We start from the raw sequence: 19,093 nt of genomic DNA, 5'->3' as shown, positions 1-19,093 counted from the left end.
GCTTACAGCTAATAAAAACCCAGAATTCAAATATCTCAAAATATTTGAATATTGAGAAAAAAGTTAAATTATGGAGACTCATGGTATTACACTCTAATTAGCTACTTAACTAAAAATACCAAAAAAATATGGTAGAAAAAGGTGCACAAGCAACATGGATAACCGCAGCCATGAGAAGATTTCGAAAGCCCATACAAGAATTTGGGGGAGATTCACAAGGAGTGGACTGCAGCTGGAGTTAGTGCTTCAAGAGCCACCATGTACAGACGTATCCAGGAAATAGGCTACAACTGTCGCATTCCTTGTCAAGTCCAGACAACATCAGGGCCGTCTTACCTGGACTAAGGACAAAAAGGACTGGCCTTTTTTTTTTAGTTCTCTTTGCAGATGAAAATAAATTTTGCATTTCATTTGGAAATTAAGGTCCCAAAGCCTGGAAGAAGAGATAGAATCACAGAATCCAAACTGCTTGGGATCCAGTGTAAAGTTTGCACAGTCAGTGGTGGTTTGGGGAGCCATGTCATCTGCTGATGTTGGTCCACTGTGTTATCTGGTCTAAGGTCAGTGCAGCCATCTATCAGGAAGTTTTTAGAGCACTTCATGCTTTCCTGTGCTGACGAGCTTTATGGAGAGGCTGATTTAATTTTCCAATAAGACATGGCACCTGCCCATACTGCCGAAGTATTAACTTGGTTTGAGGAACATGTTATTCATGTGCTTGATTGGGCAGCAAACTCACCTGACCTAAACCTCATAGAGAATCTATGGGGTATTGTGACACCAGATCTAACAGCGCAGAAGAACTGAAGGTCGCCATCAGTGCAACCTGGGCTTCCATAACACATCAGCAGTGCCACAGACTGATCGCCTTCCCGCATACCATGCTGCCTTCCATGTAGTCCAACATTTGTGTTAAAAATCTTTTTCTATTCTAATTTTCTGAAATCATAGAGAATTTTTTTTAAGATTAAAAATAAATAGACTTCCTGTTAAAAGAACAGGTACAGAATGCCCTTAACAAGAATCCTCAATACAGCTCTGGAGCAGACAGGGTTAAGGGCTTTGCTGAAGGGCCCAGCAGTAACTTGGTAGAGCTGTGGTTTGAACTGCCATCCTCCCAATCAGTAACTCTGAGCCTCAACCCTGGGCCAACACCATCCCTATGTTTTGTATATTTATTAATAATGGACGATCATCCTCAAACCTAATGCTCCCATTTCTTATAGAACATTCACTTTATTTTGCTTGTATTTATCTTTTCTACATTATAATGATGAACATATTTACAATGATCATTTAATGCTATTATAGAAGTCAAATATTTGTCTCGTATGTTACTCATCACTCTCACTCACCTTCTATACCGCTTCATCCTGTATTTAGGGTCACGGGGGTGTGCAAGGGCGACAGTGCTAACCACTACACCACCGTGCCATATCATATTATACATATCTAAAATTATTTACAAAGAACAAAATATTTTTTAAATATGTTAAGCCCAGTAATGGATTAATATGTAAGATACCTTTTCTACTGTACACATATTAAAACATCCAAGTAGCCACTTTTCCGCCCACCAATCACCTGGCAGATGTCTCAAAAATATACATAGATACCCTGCCACATTCCTAACATCGCTTAGGAAAGTTTAAGGAACATGAGAGTTGAAGGTTACTCCTAGTGATGATAATCATGACATTCTCTTAAAATTTTCCCTTAAATTTAGGACTAAATCTTAGTAAAGATAATGATTCACGAAACATCTTGGACCTAAAAACAGTTCCTAAGGTAAAAATTGTTAAGAGTAGAGAGGAAGACTTTTAAGAGGCTTAAGAGTTTCTATAGCAGAGGACAAAATGGCGGAAAATATTCTCCAAACACACGGCTTTTCTGCCCAATTGGGTTTTCTTGTTGTTTTACTTCCTTACAACCTTTCTTGGATTGTTGGCTACATACCATCCAAAAGAGCAGCTTAAATACTGTTCTGCAATCATGTAAATTAATACAAATTTGAGCCATTTTGCTCCCATCAATCAAACGGATTAAAATGGATTACAAGCAATAAAATCAGTATGGTCAATAAATGTAAGAACTTAAATATATATATAGTAACTACTGTGTGGAAATGGGCTGCATTAAAAGCATTTTAACATTTGACTGTCAAATCAATTGCAAAGTTTGTTATAGGCTAAATATCTACCCTGCATTCATGATAATACAATTTTTATTACAGATTCATTAACCAATTACAGTCCTTGATTTGCAGCATCATCCCCAGCAACCGGGTCAACCACTCCTTCTCATTAAGACAATGGTTTTTGCACTTTCCTTACTCAGAGTTGCTCTGAGGTTTACTGGATCACGTTTAGTCTAGGACTCCCAGCTAGGACTTTTTAAGCTAAAATAGGAGTTCTCTAAGCAAATACTAAGAAGCTTTGTGAATACGGGCCATGACATTTCGGGGATTTTAGTCTGATCAAGCATCTGTAGGATGTGCTGCACAAATAAGTCCAAACAGAGGCCCCACAGCTCATGGCTTATCATGGTACCAGACACAACAGCACACCTCTAGAGTCCAGAACTAGTCCGGCCTGGCAGCAGAGTGACCAACACAACATTAGTAAAGTAGTTTTTACTGTACTGTATGTCATGGCTGATCAGTGTATACTTGCATTTTTTTTAGTCAGTTTCCGTGTAATGGGCCTGACTGTGGTGTGTTAAACACACTTAAGGCTATAAGATTTTGCCGTAGTAAAATCACACAAATGTCAGTAGGGTTGTCTTATTAATAAAGATGTTATTTAAATTACATTTTTAATTCAGTACACTAAAAAGAAAAAAAAAACTCTGCTGGTATATGAAACTGTACGTTCCAGACTCTCTCTACTAAATAATGAAATAAGGTTTGCTTATTATGCACATAATTTTAATGTTTCCCAGGACCAAGACTATTTTAAATAACTTTCAGGGTCACATTTACAACACAGTCACAATTTTTAATACTGCAAGACCATAGAATACCTTTAAACCAGAATTTCCCAAGCATGAATAAAATATTTTACTTATTCAGTTAAAATTAAGACTGATTTTGAGAATTTGCCACATTTCTTTATTTCATTTTATGTAAGAGCCTTGCAATTTGACTGACAGCATAAATAAAATGATCAATAGGAAGACGTGTAAAAAAAAGATGGAACTTGGAAAATACTTACCTTGAACCTTTCTGGTAAAAATAATAAAACAAATTAGAATTTACGATGAATACTAGAGTAGTTTGCAGGCTATTATTGGATTTGCATTATTATTTTTCTTCATTCTAGCTTCTCCATAAACATTCTGGGCATGTTTCAATAAACAATACAAATGAAAATAGTTTGCATTACTAACTATTAAAGGGAAGGGAGAAAAAGCACTGGAAAATCAAAATCACACACACCTTATTCCCAGTCAAGAACATACTAAAACAGAAACAGCTGCTAACTAAAAAGGCAAACATTCACGTTAGCATATTAAAGCCAATCACTCATCTTTGCAAAATGCCAAAATTTTAAAGTTCAACACTGTCCCTCTGATGCTTCAAGAAAAAAGACCTTCATCTACTGACACGAAGGTCACAATTTGACACAAAATTACTCCATTTTTAAGAAGTCCACACCCAAGCAGGACAGAGAAGCAGCAGAAGGGAAGCCAGTGTCGATAAGATTTCTGGAGGAAAGGAGTCTCAGTGTGAAGAAGGGTCCATCATTACACACTCCACGCTGGCTCACAGAAACTAAATCTATAGCTGAAGGGGCAGATCATAGTGACGGTGCTCAAAAGCAGGCTCTAGGGAGTCTCTGACACTGATGAAAACTGAAGTATGTGTGTTGGGTAACGCGTAGAAGGGAAAGAGGGCGGACTCAGGCGCTTTCACTGCTCTCAAGTAGCTGCATCTTCACCATGTGGTCAGGTTTCGCACCGCTTGCGTGGTGCTCCCACATCTGCAAGTAGAGGCGCTCTAAGTCCATGGTGTACTGCTTAGTGTTGAAAAGCGGGCTGCAAATACGCTGCTTCCACACACGAGATCGGATTTTCTTCAAGCTGCAAGACATAACAAGGGACAGGTGTTTTAAGTGGGCTACAAGTTTACTGGAAGGAGATTCCTGAGGAATTACAAACTGGCCATGAACTGCCAAATATTGCCTAATAAGTCAAATATTAGCTATTAACCTGATAAACACAATGCGGTTAACTGCAAGGTCAAATGTTCAATATAATAAAATAAATTAACACTAAAAAGGAGAAGAAACTCCATTCTTTTTTTTTTCCACAGCACTTTTAAAGTTGAGGAGCTTTGAAATAAAATGGAATATGTTCCAAGATGCAATATCAAACAATGTTTACTGTATCCAATGTTATAATCTCATTACTTGCTTTAAATGTCCCATTTACAAAATAAAGAATTGCTTAAATTTGCTAGTTTAGTTGGTAAAGTTGACTTACAACTCCATGTCGGTACCAAGCTTGACGGCCACATCTTCGTACTCCTGCCGACTCTGTGCAATGAGCTCAAGGCAGCCAAGGCAAGTCAACTGAGAAGCAGCCACACGGGAGGCAAGTGTCTCACCTACATGCATCAAACAGAGAAAAGGGAAATCAAGGATTTTAAATGTTAAAGTTCATGTAGACTGAGAACAATTTAAATTAAAAAAAATATTTTTGGTGAGAAGATAAATAGTTTTGCTAACATTTGGTCTAATGATGTTAACATGCTCTCTCATATTTTTGCAATTCTAGAGTTAATTGTAGCTGAATACAGTCTCTATTTACAGCTTTCTGTATGTTTGCTACTTTTAAAACACATTCCCACACCCGGCAATTTATTAATGTTTCTGCAATGTCATTAATGCAAAATATCTTTTAAATCTCTCATCGATGTACCACCACATAACTAAACACACCAGACTGTCACTAACCTGGCATTGTGACCATCGGCGTGCCAGCCCAGAGCACGTCCATGCCAGTTGTGTGGCCATTACAGAGAGGCGTGTCGAGGCAGACATCAGCCAACTGGCCACGTCTAACATGCTCCTCTTTAGGGGCAACAGGGGAGAATATGATGCGGCTGGCAGGCAAGCCCATGCTCTGGGCATACTGCTGGATGTTGGGCTCACCCACAGCTGGGAAGCGCAACAGCCAGAGAACGCTGTTTGGCACACGTTTCAGAATCTAAAATAAAGTTAAAAAAATGAGCAATGCAAAAAAAATCTGCAGAAGCAAAGAGAAAAAAAAAAAAAAGATTTCCCAAAAAACACTGCTTAGCTTACATTTGCCCACATCTGAAGAGTGGGAGGATCAATCTTGTAGAGTTGGTTGAAATTACAGTAGACAATGGAGTCCTCAGGCAGTCCATACTGAGAGCGAGTTGTCACCACAATTGTTCTAGGAACCTCTTCTCCTGTTGCAGCCTTGTTATTAATCTGTTAAGGGGGGGGAATAAACAGATCATTATGTCATGCACTTTGTGCTATTTAAGCAGCATTCAGACTCAGCTTTTTGGAAATTAAACTTACTAAACTGCTGTGACACGAACAAATTAGTATTCAAGACAAAATTGTTAATCAAGACAAAACTCAAGTGAGTTAACTCTGTAACCGATAAAACCCTTATTATTTTAGTGCCAACTTAAAAAGTCTACTAGGTGTCATGGCAAATAAGAAATACAACATTGCCTGCAGCTATTAAACAGCCACATCCACATGAAGGAAGCTAAAAGATTACTCATGCGGTCGATTTTAAAGACTTCAAGTATTCTTGTGTGTTTAGAAGTACCTGAGTGGTGGCCAAGCCATTGCTGACTGTAAAACTATTGATGGTTACTTGGATCTGGCCCTGGTTAATCATGTTTATGATTGCCTCGGCAGCTGTGTTCATTGGGATGACTGGCATGGAGAGGGCTCCGTTACTATCTGTGGACTCCTGGCTGTCACATTCCATCTACAAAAAAAAAATAAAAAAAAATAAATCCTCAGATCAGCAATGGAGTCACGTAGGAAAATAAAGCACAAACTTTTTAATATTTTGGAGGTTCCTCACTAACCTTAATGACCTTGACATCTGGAAGGCTGTCTAAAAAGGCTTTGAGATCGATTCCATTCAGTACGATGCGATTGTCAAAAATGTGTCCGTTGGACTTGAAATCAATCACTGCCTTTTTCTGAAAAATAAAAAAAAAAAAAAAAAAAGTTTTTCTTTGTCTAAGACAACACTATTACAACATTATATCAGTTAAGGAAATTCATAATAGCTATATTTGCCTTAAGGTGCGGGAACATGTTGGCATGATCCCCAATAAAAAATGTGTTTGGCATGTAGGCCAGTTTCTCAGAATACTGCTCAGTCAGCTCAACTGGAGATGTCTCCTTATCAGAAATTATGTAGTCCATAAAGGGAGCTCCACTGGTGCCAGGGTAGCCAAGCCACATCGCCTGATTAAAAAAAAATATATATATTTATTTATCAAATTGTTTAAATGAATAAAATCATGCATAAGCATCTATTATTAGTGTTCATTTGTATTATTTTTTTACCTGAATGGGAGCTGGACGCAAGGCAAACAGCTCATTACGGGCACCCTTGGTATAGCCATTCATGTTGACTAGAATATGAATTCCATCTTGGTGGATTCTGTCTGCAGCTTTACCATTGCAGGGAATCTTATTAAAAGATACACATAAACAGAAAATTGTAAGAAACATTATTAAAATTGAACTCAGGAAAGGGAGATTTAAGCTATTCCAATCTGCTTTTTTGTGGCATGTTCTAACCTGGGAAAGATCAGTAAAGTGATGAGCCTCGGCCATCACTTTGACCCTGAAGTTAGTGCTGTCATCAGGACTGAGGGCATAGCAGAAGACCTGGAAATAGAATTTAACCAGCTTAGCACAATACTGCAGAGCAGATTACAGTCATATCCATCAGAAATACACTCAAAAACAAAAAAAGTATTTGAGTTAATAAAAATAAATAAAAAAATAAAATAAAAAAAAACTCACTTCAAACTTCTCAGAGTTATGCATGCCAGGAATGGATTGCATGAGGTGGGAGGTTGGGTGGTTGCCGAAATCCGAGCTGACGTAACCAACACGCAAACGCCCCCCACTTGCTTTTAGGTCCTTAGGATGCTCGTATGCAGGTTTATGAAGAGCATTGATCTATAAGGGAATCATAAGACAACTGATATTTTGTGACAAACTATGGATAAAGATCACTGCAGTCAGTCAGTATCTCTCAAAGCACTTTTTTCGCCCCAACCACTGAAATAGTTTTAAGCCAAGGATAACTTAGCAAGCAGGTAATATTTCCATGTGAGAAACCGAGGGAAAGTACATTAACTTTATAAATGGAAATCAGTAAAGTTTATCACACAGTTCTACCTTTTGTTTGTATACGTACCTTATCCAAACAGAGGTTGCCATGTCTCTCTGCGATGGCTTTGCGGAAGCCATGGGAAAGAGGATACAACATGCTGTGATGAGGATGCACTGAGGGCAGACGGTTCTTTTCTAACTGGTCAGCCACGATGCTAACCAACTTCTTCATGCGCTCATCGTAATCAGTCCAGTCGCATACAATCTGAAAAAAATTATGGTTGTAAATTTAGAGCAACTAGATAGAAGATCAAAACTGATGCTTAAACATTTATTTAGTGCATTTTAATCCTACTGGCTTAGACTTAAACCTCACACAGAAATTTAATTAAATAGGACTTTAAGTTACAGCATTTAAATAATTAATAGTTCTTTCTAACAAGTACTTAAAGTTAAGCCTTAAAATATGAATGTTAAGTATTCTACAGTAGTTAAATTTAATAAGTGTTATAAAATAAAAGACAAAGCTACACTCCATAAATCTAGGCATTTAAATTGCATTGAATGGAAGCGACAATTAACGTGCATACCTGCAGGCAGTGAGCAAGATTGCAGTATGCATCTGGGAAGTCAGGTTTAAGCTTCAGAGCAGTGCGGTAAGATGCAATGGCTTCTGGAATGTTTCCAGAGTCCTGTGGGACAAAGTGCAAAATGGCATTGATTTAATTGACACATCACCTTTCACCATGAAACAGATGTTTGGTACACACTACAATACGTTTACTTTTGAACTGCTAAAATGCTGTGTGGGGTGTTTCGATTAACATCATGCCCCGTGCTAGTCATTGGGAAAAAGCCCAAAATTCACAACGCGCCATTAAAGAAACAATAAAAGGTTTGCAACATAATACATAGCAGCAATTATTTTTTGCAGTCAGTACTGGGAAACCACAGTACCTTGTGTATTGAAGCCAGATTGCTGTGAGCATCTGCAAATGCAGGGTTGATCTGAATAGCACGTGTGTAGCATTGCAGTGCCCCCGGCACATCCTGCATCTCCTTTAGTGTGTTTCCCATGTTGGAATACGCATCAGCAAAGGTGGGGCTTATCCTGTAGGTGTTCAAAGTGTAGGAAAAATTTATAAAAATCCCACACAGCATAAATGCCTACGACAGAATAAAAAAAAAATAATAATAATAAATGAGCAGAAATGATAGCATGCCTGATAGCTTCTTTGTAATGCATGAGGGCTTCCTGCAGCTTGCCCTGCTGCTGAAGGACGCTGGCGAGGTTGGAGTGAGCTGCAGCAAACTCTGGAAACACCTGTTCAACAAACACATCGGCAAACAAAGGGACTGAGAAATTTGCTTCAGGTGCATGGCTGACCCAAGTGTGCAGAGCCAGGGCAAACAGCGTGTGAATACTTCTAGACTCCTTACCTCGAGAGCTTTCCTGTAGAGCTGGACAGCCTCTTCAATGTTGCCTTGCTCCCGTTTGATGTTGGCCAGGTTGTTGAGCGAATCGGCATGTGTTGGGCAAAGACGCAGTGCTGTGTTGTAACATTCCTCAGCCTCTGACACCTACGTAACACCACAAAATATCACTTTTGTACTGCTTTTTGTATAAAAGCAAAAAAAACAACAATGTGGCATTATACAGAGACACAGATCCTTACATTGCCCTTTTCCTTTAGCGCATTGGCGAGATTGCAGTAAGCATCGGGAAAGTGAGGCTGCAGCTCGATGGCACGTCGATAAGTGTCGATGGCCAGGTCTATTAGACCCTGCTCGTAGTATACGCAGGCCAAGTTGCCATGGACAACAGCATGGTTGGGGCTCAGACTGAGAGCTCGTAGATAACCAGCAACAGCTCTTCAGGAACAAAAATTGTTAAATTCAACATCGTATAGTCTACTGACATCATAGTTTAACAATGAAGAGAGAAAAAACAGGGCAGCAAAAGTGAAAGTTTACCTGTCAAAAATGCGGGCTTCTTTAAGCACATTGCCCAAGTTGATGTAGGCGTCCAAAAAATTTGGATCCAAGGTTACTGCCTACAAAGCAAACAAAACCAATCAATGACCTCATCCAGCTATATCTGTTATTCTCAGAAAACACTACTTTAACTGCTTCCCACGTTTATTTGGAAGCATTCACTCACCTTCTCGAAATGATGAATGGCCAGCCAGATCTCTCCCTGAGCATTGAACACGCATCCCAAGTTGCTCCACGCCACAGCAAAGTTCGGCTGAGTCTCAATCGCCTTCAGGTAGCAAGCCTTTGATAGGTTAACAATGAAAGCAACAGAAGGAAAAGGGCCAGAGAGGAGTAATAGAGCAGAGAGAGGAGATGTGGGGTTGGGGGGGAAAATAAATAAATAAAGAGATTGAATAAAAAGGAAGAAAACAAAAAGGGTAGAGAAAACCAGAGTTAGAGTCCATACTCCATAAAGCAAAAAGTGAGTCTACAGCGTGGGCTCGCATGCGCACCATTCTGCCGCGCTAAGCTGCACGCTTATTCCTGCGCTGCGCAAATCTGACCAGCACCTTCACCCTGACTGACATTTTTCAGTTATGGTCTCATTAATGAAAGAATGGTATGAGACGTTAAAAAATACACCGAAACTAAGATTGTGCGTTATGACTAGAGCTGAGAGCTAAGACTGCACAAATTCATATAAAACTGGATTTCGTTTGATTGCATTCACAACCTTAAATGCCTGTATGGAGTGTAGGTGAAGGTCCCTGAAATGCAGGCGCAAAAAAGCCACACGGGCGGCCATTAAGTTTTGCCACACCGTGGTCGCACTGCACTTGGTTGCCGCTTTTCGCTGCGCTCGCACCGGCTCAGCGCACAGACCACAGACCAAAAGCCCCTGGCACTCCTGAGCCCACCAGACTGACACACACTCTAGGTACATCCGACCCTCAGGAACACACCATAGCTAAAAAGCTGTTCAATTCTACATAGATTTCAGGATTTATTGTGGCTAAAATTTGGTCATCTAAACTTCTTGCCAATAGTGTCCTGTGCTGGGCAAGGGGTCCACTGGGTGCCATGCTAGTGGGCTAGATGGGCGGATCTGTAGTCTGCAGGCCGGGAGGGAAGGGGGAAGAGGAGCATTTGTTGCGCGCAGGCGCTTTTGGATCGCAATAGAGGGCGCTTTCTCGCTGCGCAACCCATGCGTCGCTGCAGACTCACAGCGCATCATCGGCTCAGCAGAACGCTGCAACTCCAAATCAAGAGGAAAAACAAAAGGATAAACCAAAGCAATAGGAAAAAAATAATTAACAAGTAAGAGTTAGAGGGTTCTTACTGTGTTTTTGTTTGCTTACTGCATCCAATACATATATTATTTTTTAATCACTGTTTTGGGCGATGTTAAGTTGCACAGAGGAAGTATAAATAAAACTGTAGTCTTTCGTCAATTACTTTTTATTCCTCTGTTTTTTGTTCTTCAAAAGGTATTAACAAGACAGAAGAACTTAGGCATAAAGCCTTTTTTTTTGCTGGCAGTTACAAACCCGTTACCATATTTTTGGACTTTGTCTGGGGGTAGCGGCCGCAGCTGGAAGAAGAGGAGAGGACTGATGCTGCCCTAGTGTTCCTTTCCGTCAGACCGCACCTACGCAGGAATAGTGTCACCCACCTGAAACCTTCTAAATAACAATATCAGTGGTGGAAGAAACCAAAAGAGACAAAATAAGAAAACAAGAGCGTTAGTAAAAGTCGACAATCAATACATTTGTTTTATATGGATATAAAAATATTCACAAAAACAAAGATAAAAGAAAAATAATAAAATATCCTACTCAATTTTTAACCATGCAATTAACAGCAATTGAACTTTTAAAGTGATAAGGAAATGCTTATGAAGGGATGGGAGAGAAGAAAGGCTTTGTGTTACACTTTCAATGTTTATTCAACCTCTTTTAAGGGAAGTAAAAGGAGGGAGGCTAACTGGCTTGATCTTCCCCAAATTAACTGAAAAACATGTTCTTATAAATAATATTAATCATACCATTAATGGAAACACAAAGGAAGAATTTTTTTTCCATCATTTCCTTACTTTTTTTTTTTTTAACTCTTACATGGTTTACATGGTTTAATACATTGCTTGATTTATCCTGTCCTGCCTTCTTGAATCCTGCCCAATGGGTAAAGAAAAAAGTCTGTGGTTTAATGGTTTGTATCTAGAAGCATCCACAGCTCTGAAATAAAGAGGTCAATGCTTGCGCTGCGTGTGTAATTCTTTCTCTCTATCATCGCATCTGACGCGTGCAGTGGAGTGCAGATTATGAGCTGCCTGCCTGACACAGCCCAGGACGAACATCACCACAGTGTCAACAACGCACACCACCACCTAAACCTCCCAGGGGCTACTCAGCCAATCTCTGCGAAAAACGGAAGAGTGGAAAGTGATATTTAAATATGAATATGGAAAAAATACAGCCTGGTTGTTTACTGGAACACTGTGGAGTCCTGAAAGAGTATCAGTAAGCTTGGCTGGAGAGTCAGGCAAGCAGCTCTGAGCGCGCACACTCCACGGGCCCTAAGCGAGCGCGCGGGGGGGCAGAGCGACAGAGCGGACATGGAGGGGTGCTGGAACCCTGGTGCTCCTCCCCACTCCTCCCCCCTGAGGCAACGAATAAGAGGGCTTCTAACCAACAAGCAGAAACCTTTCTCTGCAACTTTAATCTCCCACAAATCTAAAAATCAAAAAGTGTACTCATCTGGTTAAGAGCAAGGAAAGCTTTTTGTGTTTTTGTTTTGTGCGTGGGAATGGGAAAAAAAAAGTGACCTTCATAGAGTCATCCAAAACAGGCGCTTTCAAAGAGTACTGAATAAATGTCAATTTGTTTGAAAAACAAAATTTTAACCAGTTCTGGGTTGGAAGCCATCTTATTTTTAGCATAGCAAATATTACTAATTTCATATAAAATCCATTGTTTTGTTTAAGACCGAGCCAGCATAATCCCTCCATAACTCTAAAAAAAAAAAAAAAAAAAAAAAATTTAAAGGAAAAAATAAAGAGAATGCCAGAACAACAATTTGGTTTAAAGATTTCCCCTTTGGTGAGAGACAGAAGGACCCAGCCTTTCTTCCTGTGTGAAGGGGCACTGACTGAGAAACTAGATCAGAATGAAGCAGTGTTGAAAGACAGCAAAGCAAAAGGAGTGAGAGGGGGCAGCAGGATGGCAATGAGGAGAATATGGCTACTTTAAACTCGTCACTATATAAAAATAAATAAATTTAAATAAACACAACATTGAAGATAAAGAGGTCCCTGTGAGTGTAATGATAATGTTTGGTGTTTTTGGTCTTAAATTAAACTACTCTGATGGTGTGGTTCTGGAAGGTGCACAGAGAGCATATTGCCCTCTTTGGAACTTGTATCACTAGCTGTGTTGCTAGGTCCGCTAAACAGCAGAGTAAGTGATGGTGTGGGCCTAAAGTGAAGGACAGGTGAAAAGGTAGGGAGAATTAAAAAAGTAAGAAGCACCATATGTCTAGAAAGCAGGAAGAGATCTTAGTGTCTGTTTGGGGTCAGGGAAGCACTCACTTCCAAAGTACAGGTTTAAAAGATTTGAGAGAACTCAATAAGCTAGTGTCTAAAGAAAAAAGCAGAGAAAACTGAAAGAAATAAAGAAACAAAAATAACACTGAACATCATGCACACGCTGACATATCAAAACAGACCTTTGCCTCTTCCAAACGCCCAAGAGCTTTAAGGAGGTTGCCCAAATCGCTGCGAACACAATACAGATCCTGCAACAGAACAAAAACAAAATAAATAAAATACAAATGCGTGTGTTCTTAAACTATTAAGCTGCTCAATTTTTATAGGGATTACTATTAAATTCTTCTTACAGGGTTGTACTGAAGAGCAGATACATAAGCCTGCACAGCACCCTCCATGTCTCCTGCTGCAACCAGTGCTGCTGCCAGGTTGATGTAGCCATCGATAAAGTCCGGCTTGAGGCGCAGCGCATGGCGGTAATGCTCAATCGCCTCCTGCAGTTGACCACGCTCCTTAAACACATTGCCCAGGTTCGAGTAGGCCTCAGCAAGCATAGGATTCTGCTTGATTGCCAAAGTGCTGAAGTGAGCAGACCTGCATTCAGGAGGGGGAATTAGCCAGAAGCCAAGTGTCTTGACATCAGATCCAAAACAGGTAATATTCTTTAACATAAAAGATCCAATAAAACAACTGGATTTAGCCATACATGCCCAGCAAGACAAATATCCTTTTCTTTCAAAAAGTTATGTTGTACTTTTTGCAAATGAGAGCTGTGTTAAATCAGTATGTCCTAAATAAGTTAGATGAGAGCTCTCAGAAATAGTATTTTTCCTCAACTGCCAACACACTTTTTACAAAATGTTTTTTTTTTATGAAACAGAAACAAGGAAATCAGTATACAGTTTTTACCATGAGCGACATGGTGAAGAGATGGGGTGACAATTTGACAGATTTAAATAATTGTGCCAAGTGACATAATGTACAATTTCCTCATAAGCAGACCGGTCTGGTGAGTAAGAAAAACAAACACTAAGGAAAGGAGTGCCGGTGAACAATCTGTCTTGTAAGTGAGCAAATTTAAAGAGATTTATCATCTCTCTAAAAGCCATCTGCCATTGATCATCACAAATCTAAAAGCCACAGTGAAGGAAAATGACTCTCCCATTACCAGAGAATTAAAGTGAAACTTTATTTTTTTAAGTGTTACTGCTGATAATGTGTCCATACTAGCTAGGACTGGTAAGTGTGTTGTTTATGGGAAAAGTGTTCAAGAACAAGGATTCGATGTTTCTCGTTTCATATCAGAGTGAAGGTTTCCTAGCTACCTCTTACTTTCTCAGAGGAAAAAGGGGGCAAAGTATTTTAATGCAAGTCTACAGAAATGAATAAATTAATTATGCGAGTTGAAAGCTTGATCCTTGTCACTTTGACTGTGGAAAAAGGGAATCTATTAATAACTAATTGACACGCAAGAAGTTTGTAGAAATATTTAAAAGGTTAAACCTAAAAATAAGCTAATTAGCTTTTCTGTAAATCAGCGATTTTCCAGGTTGAAGTCCACGTACAAAGAAATACATTTTTAAAAAAGATTGAGATTCCTTCCGTCATCAGCCAAATACACTCCCTGATCAGGAATCCGAAAGTGAATGACATATGAGAAATCGAAAAGGTGGACTGTATAAAGATTAGGAAGTGTCTTTTTTCCAAGCTCACCAGTGAGTTTAGCTTTTAGTCTTCCTAATGCCCATGCTCAGAGCACAGGTACACACAGTATGAATGATAGAGATGGGAATCACAAGTGATATGATATCATGATACATAGATGCTGATTTATATTGCAATTTTGTAAATGCCATGTTTTGATTTCTCCTGCTAATTTTAAGACACTGAACCCTAAAAAAATGTCAAGTTGTCATAACAGTGCAGCTGCACTTCAAGAACCCACTGGAGATGCAGGTCCTCCTAAAAGCCTTACCTGTCAAGTCTGCGACACTGGAAGTGGATTGAAGAAAGCAGCAGCAGAACACCGGTATTGTCTGGTTCCTGTCGCCAAAGCTGCATGCAGTGGCGCTCTGCTGCCTCAAAATCACCCGACTGATACTCGCGGTGTGCCAGTTCAGCCAACCCTTGGAAGGAAAGCATACGTTTTGTTGGTTCTGTGGCACCAACACAACCCGAAAGGAGGAGGGGGGGAAACAAGATGTTAGCAAAAATGGAAATGAAGCAAAAATAAAATGACAAAGAACAAAGATGACAAATAACTATCATGCTTATTAAATAAAAAGGCCATCACACTAAAAAATAAAGAAATAAAGAAAAAAGAAAAAACATGCTAATAATGACTGAGTTTCTCTAATAGTACGGATGTATTAACTTTAGACCGATTATTTTTTGTTTGGACATGAGAAACTCATTCACTCAAGATGAAAGGAACAAAAAAAAAACAAGCAAATAAAAAAAATTAACTGGAAAACTATTTAAAGGATGAATTCAGACAGATTTTGCAGTTTTATAACTTTATGTACGAGCGTGCAAAGTCAATGATGACTACATCATACTAATACAGGTAGTCCCAGACGTATGAAATTATGTTCTAGGAGCACATTTATAAGTCCGATTTAATCTTAAGTCAGACAAAGTGAGGCTTATATGCCTTTAACACAAAAATACATTGTAAAGCATGCCAATCCACTTGATCAAATCTATGTCTGCCATCATGTGGCGCCTAATGAAATGAATCTCACAAATGAAACAGAGTTGTCTCTGCGCCTTAAAATCGCGAGGGGAATCCTGGACGCTATTTTGTCTTAGCTTTTTTTCACTGTGAACTCTTATGTTGAAGATTTCCCAAAATTAGGATTATTTACCATCACTATGAACCAGAAGTAGAAGTGTGGTCCGGTCGTAACCCTTGGAAATTCGTAACTCCAATGTAAGTCAGGGACTACCTGTAGTGAGCATTTGATTTAACAAATGAGGATGACTACAGAATATTAAATTTACTGTACATGAGCCAATCACTGAACTCATCCATTAAATGAAAATGATGCGGTTTAAGTGAAGAAGGGATGAAATAAATTCAACAAGAATCAGTACTGATGCCGACCAAAGCTGACAATCAATGGTCAACTGCGTTACAACCATCTGAGGTACACAAAGAAAAACATATTTAACAAGGTTTTGTTTGCTCTTGCATTTGCATACGCCTAACCAACACACCCATATGAAAACTTACTTTAGCTGTAGGGAAAAAGAAGTGAATTAATGGCCACTTGGGAATAATAATCACAGGATAAAAACCGAGACTACTTTTATACATCTATAACCACACCATTTATCTTGCTTCTGCTTACCATGAAAACCTCATCATTCAGAGAAATGGTGACTGACCACATTTATGTAGCATAAAAAGTGTTTGCGTTATTATTTTACTGCCCTTTGCAGCTAAAAAGATTTTATTAAAACACAACATAGCAGTAGCGAAAGGCATCTTTCTCAAATTCATCCTTGTTGCAACCACCCATATATTTTATCTTAGACACCATGCCCTACACCCTGTCCAAGGAGTACCCTCTCTTGTGCCAAAAGTGTCCTGGGATAGGCTCCAGCCCCTCCCCCGCTGAAGCATAAGCGTTATAGAAAATCAATGAATGAATTTACTAAGTCAAGTATCTTTGCTTAAACTGTTACTATTGCAAAGTACTCACGCTGAAAACGCCTTCCAAAATGCTATATTAAAAAAAGTCCTCGCCCCACAGGAAATAATAATATTCCTTCACCATGTAATTTTTTTAAAAAACATTTTAAAGCATTTCTTCCTGTTGGATCCGTGATTATTCTTTCAGCATATATTCTGTCAATCCATACAGCGCATGCGCAGACCAACAAGCTTGGGCACTGTTTCGCTCAATTTGATTACGTAGTGGAAGCATTTTTTTTAAAGATATCACTATCAAAACGTACTACCTGTCGTTCCTATTAATTAAATAGCTATAAGAAAGTATCAAACCATCCCCTCTTACTGTTATAGAACATTAACATATTTAGCATTTTTTTTTTTGTCGATGGTGGAGCACGAATGAATAGATTCGGCCATCAATTCACGCTACGGTATAATTTTTTCGTAGCAACATATCAATCAATTAACACCTTGTAACTATTCATAATGCTTTATTTTTAACACTAACAGTTCTATGGATAATTACATAGTGAAATACGTTGATTGTATTCTCATTAGATTAATGCTCTTGTTGTGCAGGTTACCTGTGCTGTCGGCCACGTTTCCCACCGAGCTCGCCATCTCTCCGCCTGACTTCGGTTCTTGCAGACTGGTCGTCAGTGTGACAATAAATAAGCTACTAACGTTGGTTCAAAAAATTCTATCACAAATAGGTGTGAATGAAGCCTATTTAATAAAGCAACATTAAAATCTCAGCTACAGCAATAAATACAGCGATGTTTCTCCCCTCGTTTTCTAGCTAGCTAGCGATGCTAATTAGCTAAAAGAAGAACACTTTTTTTTAACCACAAGCACAAACCTAAGACTACGCCGAATTACTCTTGATTGTTTTGGTGTAGAAGCGGTATTGGTGTCTGTCCAGGCTCAAATTGAAAAAAGGAAGAGTTTGTAAAAATCAAACGCACTAGCTTTCATTTCCACCATCGCAGACCTCCTGCTAACAATAACCTAAAACAAAATGGCGGTGGAGGGCGGGACTACTTTTGATTAAAAAAAAAAAAAAACTAGATCCCTATCTGACTGATATAAGACATTTATATAATTAACTAATATTAGTCTTAATGCATTTATATTATTACATTTATATAAAGCTAAATGCAATTGCTCAAGAATGCAAAAACATTTAAATTTCCAAGATACAAAAGAAACTACTTTTGTTATAAAGTGGCGGAGGAACCCAGGCAAAGTTCTAGTCGTGCTTAGATTTACGTGGGAAGGTTGTACCAATACGCCCAGCACTGCGGAAAATCTGGAAGATGCCGTTAGACATTTTCAGAGAGAGAGAGAGAGAGATCATACATTTATTATATTAAACAATGTTAAGATGTGTACTTGATTCCGCACATTATATTTATTGACCGGCTTCTAAAAAAAGATTAGAAAGCTAGACAATGTGCTGGGAAATGCACTGAGGCATTTCTATGGGGCATTTAGGTCAACCTCCAACCCCCCTGCCCTGCTTATTACTCACTCACCATCTATACTGCTTTATCCTGTAAACAGGGTCTTAGGGGCCTGGATCCTACCCAAGGAGACACGAGGCGGGGTACACCCTGGACAGGGTGCCAATTCTTCACAGGGCACACACACAAACACGCTCATTCACACACTATGGGCAATTTGGGAACGCAAGTGAGCCAAATCTGCATGGCTTTGGACTGTGGGAGAAAACCTTTTGCTAATGTAAAAGTACCAGGCCTTAATTTAAACTTTATACCAGAGCAAGAAGTGCTTGTGAAAGTCCAAAATTAGGGCAGTATCTCAAATGTCCAATGAGGTCATATCTAAAAATGAACACTGATGGTTTGAGTGATCCAGAAAACAGGACAGTTGGATTTGAAGTGTACGTAGCACACCTTGGAATTCAAATCGAATGCGTCACAGTCGCAATCTCTGCTCTTGCAGGAAAGCTGCTAGCAATTCTTTGGGAACTGTAGTGGACAGAGGACACTTCTTTTAATTGCTCTTGTTAGTTGGTTTTATAAACCTCCCCTTGGGCCTTCCTCTTCTCCTCTTGTCCTGCAGCCTCTTCTCTAACATTATCCTTTCGATATACCCGAACCATCCTACATGCACTGTTCATCCAATAATGCTCATTCCTAATCCTGTCCTTATGATTTCCCAATGAATAACATAGCATCTTTAGCTCTGCCTCTGTCTTTTTGTCAGCAGCACATCTCCAAAGTGTTAGTGAACAGAGGAAACAGAAACAAAACCATAAAACCTTATTAACAAATAAGGATAGTGAATAGAGTATACAAAACTTTCACAAGTCCTTATTTGTTCTGATTTAGCAGCACTGATAGACTCAACGCAAAGGAAAAAATCAAAAACTCTGTCTTACCTTATTAATGAGATAATATCAGTCCTGTAAAGAATTGAAAGAAGCAGAGGTGAAATGTAGTTATGGGGTGCCTGACCATGCTGGAATTGAGGGACACTCAATAAAATGAAGATAGAGAGTACTGTTTTTCCAGAGAGTGA

At 39.2% G+C, this 19,093-nt stretch overlaps 1 protein-coding gene across 3 annotated transcripts; it reads right to left on the bottom strand.

Moving 5' to 3' along the window:
- Positions 1–3,086: 3,086 nt before the first annotated feature.
- Positions 3,087–17,558, bottom strand: ogt.1 (O-linked N-acetylglucosamine (GlcNAc) transferase, tandem duplicate 1). 3 transcript variants are annotated; one of them, XM_053505182.1, is made up of 22 exons: positions 17,134–17,558; positions 14,846–15,026; positions 13,221–13,464; positions 13,050–13,118; positions 9,511–9,627; positions 9,324–9,403; positions 9,026–9,221; positions 8,790–8,930; positions 8,573–8,673; positions 8,307–8,460; positions 7,940–8,041; positions 7,435–7,614; positions 7,035–7,193; positions 6,807–6,896; positions 6,570–6,695; positions 6,297–6,467; positions 6,080–6,196; positions 5,812–5,976; positions 5,307–5,459; positions 4,956–5,208; positions 4,483–4,606; positions 3,087–4,080 (listed from the first exon to the last, which is right to left on the bottom strand). In XM_053505182.1, exons 1-22 carry the CDS (start codon positions 17,168–17,170, stop codon positions 3,900–3,902), a joined length of 3,141 nt encoding a protein of 1,046 aa, XP_053361157.1. In that variant the 5' UTR covers positions 17,171–17,558; the 3' UTR covers positions 3,087–3,899. The 3 variants fall into 3 exon arrangements, with proteins under 3 accessions (XP_053361157.1, XP_053361158.1, XP_053361159.1); XM_053505183.1 differs by having other exon boundaries at positions 14,846–14,996; XM_053505184.1 differs by lacking the exons at positions 13,050–13,118; positions 13,221–13,464; positions 14,846–15,026; positions 17,134–17,558 and adding an exon at positions 10,881–13,004.
- Positions 17,559–19,093: the final 1,535 nt, after the last annotated feature.

Source organism: Clarias gariepinus, chromosome 10 (assembly GCF_024256425.1).
Source record: "Clarias gariepinus isolate MV-2021 ecotype Netherlands chromosome 10, CGAR_prim_01v2, whole genome shotgun sequence".
NCBI lineage: Eukaryota > Metazoa > Chordata > Actinopteri > Siluriformes > Clariidae > Clarias > Clarias gariepinus.
Note: the sequence above shows the minus strand (reverse complement) of the source record. Positions and strands in the feature narration are given on the sequence as shown.

Coding starts and splice junctions, on each gene's coding strand:
- ogt.1 (XM_053505182.1), bottom strand. CDS start 17,170: ATGGCGAGCTCGGTGGGAAACGTGGCCGACAGCACAG. Junction 9,628..13,049: donor GGCGTTTGGAAGAGGCAAAG/GTCTGTTTTGAT, acceptor AACCTATCAAAG/GCTTGCTACCTGAAGGCGAT. Junction 7,194..7,434: donor GCAACCTCTGTTTGGATAAG/GTACGTATACAA, acceptor ATTCCCTTATAG/ATCAATGCTCTTCATAAACC.